The following is a 7,328-nucleotide window of genomic DNA, read 5'->3' as shown; positions in this document are numbered from 1 at the left end:
AAGCTACCAAACGGCACCATCTTGTGGACAGTTTGGAAGGTACAAGTGAATTGAAACACTTTAAAATCATGCTCCAGACCCTTTCTTAGGACCACAGGAGGTGTTCTACATGCGCTGTATGGAAACCCAGCCCTGTTTTGGCTGAGAAATATGGATGACCAACTGATAAAGCAGGGCTCTAAAACAAACCCAGGTCTTGCTGGCTGGCAAAAAACAGAGCACCATTGGAAGCCAGTAGATTTGTTTTACCACACACAGTGACCTTGCTGGGGTACAGTGCCTACTTCCCATCCCTGTGGCAGGCCACTGTGGGCAACTGATTTTGGGGGGAAGACTGGAGGGCAAAGCCAATCTGACAACTGGCCAATGAGAGAAACAAAGAAAAGATAGAGATCAAAGACAACCAACAAGAAAACCCTATGCAAAAGAAAGAAAACCACTTCCAGAATAAAGTAATTAAAAAATCAGGTATCGATCCGCTCCACCCCCGGGCCGCTGAGGCAGGTTGCGAAGCTGCGGCACCTGGCTGCGCCAGTCTGACTGTGACCCGTAGCTCCCGCGCGACAGTCCAGAGAATTATACAGATATCTGAAGAGAACTGAAAAATGGCAACAAATCAAAGTGTCAGCATCCTTAGTTCAGTATCCTTAGCTGTGGAGTATGTCAATTCACTTCTTCCTGAGAATCCTCTGCAAGAACCATTTAAAAATGCTTGGAATTACATGTTGAGTAATTATACAAAGTTCCAGATTGCAACCTGGGGATCCCTTATTGTTCATGAGTTCATTTATTTCTTGTTCTGTTTACCTGGATTTTTGTTTCAATTTATTCCTTACATGAAAAAGTACAAAATTCAAAAGGATAAATCAGAAACATTGGAAGACCAATGGAAATGTTTTAAAGTGCTTCTCTTTAATCACTTTTGTATCCAACTGCCCTTGATTTGTGGAACCTATTATTTTACAGAGTATTTCAGTATTCCTTACGACTGGGAAACAATGCCAAGATGGTATAAGCTTCTGGCCAGATGCTTTGCCTGCGCAGTGATTGAGGACACCTGGCACTATTTCCTGCATAGGCTCTTACACCACAAAAGAATATATAAATATATTCATAAAGTTCATCATGATTTTCAGGCTCCATTTGGAATGGAAGCTGAATATGCACATCCTCTGGAAACCATAATTCTTGGAACTGGATTTTTCATTGGAATCTTGCTTTTGTGTGATCATGTAATTCTTCTTTGGGCATGGGTAACCGTTCGTTTGATGGAAACTATTGATGTCCATAGTGGTTATGATATTCCTCTCAACCCTTTAAATCTCATCCCTTTCTATGCTGGTTCTCGGCATCATGATTTTCACCACATGAACTTCATCGGAAACTATGCTTCGACATTTACATGGTGGGACAGACTTTTTGGAACAGACTCTCAGTATATTGCCTACACTGAAAAGAAGAAGAAATTTGAGAAAAAGACTGAATAAACATTTTTTTTTTAATCATCATTTTATTGAGATATATTCACATACCACGCAGTCATACAAAACAAATTGTACTTTCGATTGTTTACAGTACCATTACATAGTTGTACATTCATCACCTAAATCAATCCCTGACACCTTCATTAGCACACACACAAAAATAACAAGAATAATAATTAGAGTGAAAAAGAGCAATTAAAGTAAAAAAGAACACTGGGTACCTTTGTCTGTTTGTTTGCTTCCCCTACTTTTCTACACATCCATCCATAAACTAGACAAAGTGGAGTTTGGTCCTTATGGCATTCCCAATCCCACTGTCACCCCTCATAAGCTACATTTTTATACAACTGTCTTCGAGATTCATGGGTTCTGGGTTGTAGTTTGATAGTTTCAGGTATCCACCACCAGCTACCCCAATTCTTTAGAACCTAAAAAAGGTTGTCTAAAGTGTGCGTAAGAGTGCCCACCAGAGTGATCTCTCGGCTCGTTTTGGAATCTCTCTGCCACTGAAGCTTATTTCATTTCCTTTCACATCCCCCTTTTGGTCAAGAAGATGTTCTCCATCCCACGATGCCGGGTCTACATTCCTCCCCGGGAGTCATATTCCACGTTGCCAGGGAGATTCACTTCCCTGGGTGTCTGATCCCACGTAGGGGGGAGGGCAGTGATTTCACCTTTCAAGTTGGCTTAGCCAGAGAGAGAGGGCCACATCTGAGCAACAAAGAGGCATTCAGGAGGAGACTCTTAGGCACAAATACAGGGAGGCCTAGCCTCTCCTTTGCAGCAACCGTCTTCCCAAGGGTAAAACTTATGGTAGAGGGCTCAACCCATCAAACCACCAGTCCCCTATGTCTGTGGTCATGTTAGCAACCATGGAGGTGGGGTAGGCGAATACCCCTGCATTCTCCACAGGCTCCTCAAGGGGGCACTACATCTTTTTTTTTTTTTTTTTTTTTAACTTTCCCTTCTTTTTTAAATCAACTGTATGAAAAAAAAAGTTAAAAAGAAAACAAACATACAATAAAAGAACATTTCAAAGAGACCATAACAAGGGAGTAAGAAAAAGACAACTAACCTAAGCTAACTGCTTAACTTCCAACATGTTCCTACTTTACCCCAAGAAAGTTACATAATATAGCAACATTTCAGTGAACTTGTTCCTACTACATCCATCAGAAATTAACAGACCATAGTCATTTCTGGGCATCCCCAGAACGTTAAATAGCTTATCTGTTCTTCTTGGATTATTGTTCCCCCTTCCTTAATTGCTCTCTACTGCTAGTTCCCCTACATTCTACATTATAAACCATTTGTTTTACATTTTTCAAAGTTCACATTAGTGGTAGCATATAATATTTCTCTTTTTGTGCCTGGCTTATTTCGCTCAGCATTATGTCTTCAAGGTTCATCCATGTTGTCATATGTTTCACCAGATCGTTCCTTCTTACTGCCGCGTAGTATTCCATCGTGTGTATATACCACATTTTATTTATCCACTCATCTGTTGAAGGACATTTGGGTTGTTTCCATCTCTTGGCAATTGTGAATAATGCTGCTATGAACATTGGCGTGCAGATATCTGTTCGTGTCACTGCTTTCCGATCTTCCGGGTATATACCGAGAAGTGCAATCGCTGGATCGAATGGTAGCTCTATATCTAGTTTTCTAAGGAACTGCCAGACTGACTTCCAGAGTGGCTGAACCATTATACAGTCCCACCAACAATGAATAAGAGTTCCAATTTCTCCACATCCCCTCCAGCATTTGTAGTTTCCTGTTTGTTTAATGGCAGCCATTCTAACCGGTGTTAGATGGTATCTCATTGTGGTCTTAATTTGCATCTCTCTAATAGCTAGTGAAGCTGAACATTTTTTCATGTGTTTCTTGGCCATTTGTATTTCCTCTTCAGAGAACTGTCTTTTCATATCTTTTGCCCATTTTATAATTGGGCTGTCTGTACTATTGTCATTGAGTTGTAGGATTTCTTTGTATATGCAAGATATCAGTCTTTTGTCAGATACATGGTTTCCAAAAATTTTTTCCCATTGAGTTGGCTGCCTCTTTACCTTTTTGAGAAATTCCTTTGAGGTGCAGAAACTTCTAAGCTTGAGGAGTTCCCATTTATCTATTTTCTCTTTTGTTGCTTGTGCTTTGGGTGTAAAGTCTAGGAAGTGGCCTCCTAATACAAGGTCTTGAAGATGTTTTCCTACATTATCTTCTAGGAGTTTTATGGTACTTTCTTTTATATTGAGATCTTTGGTCCATTTTGAGTTAATTTTTGTGTAGGGGGTGAGGTAGGGGTCCTCTTTCATTCTTTTGGATATGGATATCCAACTCTCCCAGCCCCATTTGTTGAAAAGACCATTATGGCTCAGTTCGGTGACTTTGGGGGCCTTATCAAAGATCAGTCGGCCATAGATCTGAGGGTCTATCTCTGAATTCTCAATTCGATTCCATTGATCTATATGTCTATCTTTGTGCCAGTACCATGCTGTTTTGGCAACTGTGGCTTTATAATAAGCTTCAAAGTCAGGGAGTGTAAGTCCTCCCACTTTGTTTTTCTTTTTTAGAGTGTCTTTAGCAATTCCAGGCATCTTCCCTTTCCAAATAAATTTGATAACTAGCTTTTCCAAGTCTGCAAAGTAGGTTGTTGGAATTTTGATTGGGATTGCATTGAATCTGTAGATGAGTTTGGGTAGAATTGACATCTTAATGACATTTAGCCTTCCTATCCATGAACATGGAATATTTTTCCATCTTTTAAGGTCCCCTTCTATTTCTTTTAGTAGAGTTATGTAGTTTTCTTTGTATAGGTCTTTTACATCTTTGGTTAAGTTTATTCCTAGGTACTTGATTTGAATAAACATTTTACATAGACCTTCCTGAAGATACATATTTTCCTGAATTGAAACTATTAGCTAACATTGCTTCTGAGGAGCAGAAATAAGCATGTGTTTTGGCTGCTAAGATACAAAGATACAAAGAACATTAACACCTTTAATTATCTTTCTAGTGGGAACTTTTTGTACTTTACATACAAGTTCTATATATGTAGAAAAAGTCATTAAAGTGCAATTTTTTTTAGGAAATTGTAAAGGCCATGTTGCTAATCTTATAAAAAGGTTTTAGGTACTGGGAGAAGTATTAATTTATCTCTTTTTTGCTGTAATACCGTAGGCCTGAAGTTGGAATTGGTCTGTAAATCTTTTAGATATATAGTGCCCATTTCAGAGAAATCTTAGTAGTGGTGCTATTGTCCTCATATTGAACTTTAAGCATTTTTTTAGAATTTGCCTAATGATCAAATATCATGGGTTGGACCCATACATGTTGAAAAAGTGAATGACTGAAGCTGCTGAATCAGGAATATCCACCCCTGAGAACTTCCACTCTTGGGAGCTGACAAATTTGGGGTGATTCTCCCTTTTTTTGAGGGGTCCATATTGATTGTAATGTACTACTGGCATCAATAAATTAAAGCATTTATGTATGGGTGTAATTAGTCTAAAGGTTTCCAAAGTTACTTGAATTTTTTTAAATTGAGCCTTATTTCTGTTATTTACACTTTCATTTTTGTATGTCGAGTTCTCTTTATACTGTATGTTGAAACTTTTTGAACTGATTTGCTGTATTTGCACTTTGAGCAGTTGAGATAAATGTGACTTTTGTCTGATTATGTGGTTTCCATTTCTGAACATCATCTGTCACCTTTTATTCTTACAAAAAAATGTGCAGAAATCATTTAATAATTACATTTTATAATTAAAGGTATATTACTAAAAAAAAAAAAAAAAAAAATCAGGTATCTAGACAGCAGAAATTCAGGAGTCACTCCAGGAAACACAAAGATATGGCCCAGTCAAAGGAACAAACTAACACCTCAACTGAGATTCAGGAATTGAAACAAATTAAAAATATTCAAACAAATCTAAATCAAATCAATGAGTTGAAAGAAAATGTAACAAAAGAGATGAGGGATATAAAGAAGACACAGGGTGTCCATACAGAAGAACTTGAAAGCTTGAAAAAACAAATGGCAGAACCTATGGAATGTAATTCACAACAGAAGAGATGAAAAACACAATGGAGACATTCAACAGCAGACTTGAAGAGGCAGAAGAAAGTATTAGTGAACTAGAGGAACTGTAAATACTACACACAAAAGAACAGAGAGGGAAAAGACTGGAAAAATATGAGCAGGGTCTGAGGAACTGAATGACAACATGAAGCACATGAATATATGCGTTATAGGTGTCCCAGAAGGAGAAGAGAAGGGAAAGGGGGCAGAAATAAAAGAGGAAATAATCAATGAAAATTTCCCAACTCTTATGAAAGACATAAAATTATAGGTCCAAGAAGTGCAGTGTGCCCCAAACAGAACTGATCCAAATAGACCTACTCCAAGACACTTACTAATCAGATGGTCAAAAGTCAGAGACAGAGAGAATTCTGAAAGCAGCAAGAGAAAAGCAATCCATCACATACAAGGGAAGCTTGATAAGACTAAGTCTGAATCTCTCAGCAGAAACAATGGAGGCAAGAAGGCAGTAGTATGATATATTCAAGATACTGAAAGAGGAGAAACTGCCAACCAAAAATCCTATATCTGGCAAAACTGTCCTTCAAAAATGAGGGAGAATTTAAAATATTTAGAGATAAACAGAGACTGAGAGAGTTCATAAACAGGAGACCTCATCTACAAGAAATATTAAAGAGAGTGCTACAGACAGACAGGAAAAGACAGGAGAGAGTGGTTTGGAGAATAGTGTAGAAATGAAGATTAGCAATAATGGTAACCTAAAAGGGTAAAAAGAAAGGAAAAAAAAGATATGACATATAAAATAAAAATAGAAAAAATGGTTGAAGAAAGTAATGCCTGTAAGTAATTACATTAAATGTTAATGGGTTGAACTCCCCAATCAAAAGACACAGATTGGCAGAGTGGATTAAAAAAACTGGATCCATCTATATTCTGTCTACAAGAGACTCATTTAAGACCCAAGGACAAAAACAGGTTGAAAGTGAAAGGTTGGAAACAGATATTTCATGTAAACAACAACCAGAAAATAGGAGGGGTAGCTATACTAATATCTGACAAAGTAGACTTCAAATATAAAACAATTAAAGAGACAAAGAAGGACACTATGTATTAATAAAAGGGACGATCCACCAAAAAGACCTAACAATCATAAATATCTATGCACCGAGCCAGAGTGCCCCAAAATACATGATGCAAACACTGCCACAACTGAAGGGAGAAGCAGACACTTCTACAATGGTAGTTGGAGACTTTACACCACTCTCATCAATGGACAGAACAACTAGACAGAAGATCAATAAGCAAACAGAGATACTGAATAAACTGATAAATGAACTAGACTTAACAGACATTTATAGAATGCTACACCCCACAACAGCAGGATATACATTTTTCTCAAGTGCTCATGGATCATTCTCCAGGATAGACCACATGTTGGGTCACAAAGCAAGTATCAATAAATTTAAAAATATTGGTATTATACAAAACACTTTCTCAGATCATATTAGTATGAAGTTGGAAATCAACAACAGGTAGAAGGCCAGAAAATTCACAAATATATGGAGGCTAAACAACACAGTCTTAAACAACCAGTGGTCAAGGAAGAAGTTAAAAGAGAAATTAGTAAATATCTTGAGGCAAATGAAAACGAAAAGACAACATACCAAAACTTATGGGATGCAGCAAAAGTGGTGCTGAGAGGGAAGTTTATAGCAGTAAATGCCTATGTTAAAAAAGAACAGCAAAAATCGAGGAATTAACTGTTCAAATGGAAGAACCAGAGAAAGAATGGCAAACTAATCCCA

At 37.7% G+C, this 7,328-nt stretch overlaps 1 protein-coding gene across 1 annotated transcript; it reads left to right on the top strand.

Moving 5' to 3' along the window:
• The first annotated feature begins 481 nt into the window (after window positions 1–481).
• On the top strand, window positions 482–5,250 carry LOC119517719 (methylsterol monooxygenase 1-like). The gene is made up of 2 exons (XM_037814664.1): window positions 482–1,489; window positions 4,350–5,250. The coding sequence occupies exon 1, from the start codon at window positions 606–608 to the stop codon at window positions 1,485–1,487; it is 882 nt and encodes a 293-aa protein (XP_037670592.1). The 5' UTR covers window positions 482–605; the 3' UTR covers window positions 1,488–1,489; window positions 4,350–5,250.
• The last annotated feature ends 2,078 nt before the right edge of the window (window positions 5,251–7,328 follow it).

Source organism: Choloepus didactylus, chromosome 2, assembly GCF_015220235.1.
Source record: "Choloepus didactylus isolate mChoDid1 chromosome 2, mChoDid1.pri, whole genome shotgun sequence".
Taxonomy (NCBI): Eukaryota; Metazoa; Chordata; class Mammalia; order Pilosa; family Megalonychidae; genus Choloepus; species Choloepus didactylus.
This window is presented reverse-complemented; position numbering and strand designations above follow the sequence as displayed.

Excerpts from the sequence above, each read along its gene's own strand:
- LOC119517719 (XM_037814664.1), top strand. The coding sequence starts at position 606 with ATGGCAACAAATCAAAGTGTCAGCATCCTTAGTTCAGTATCCTTAGCT.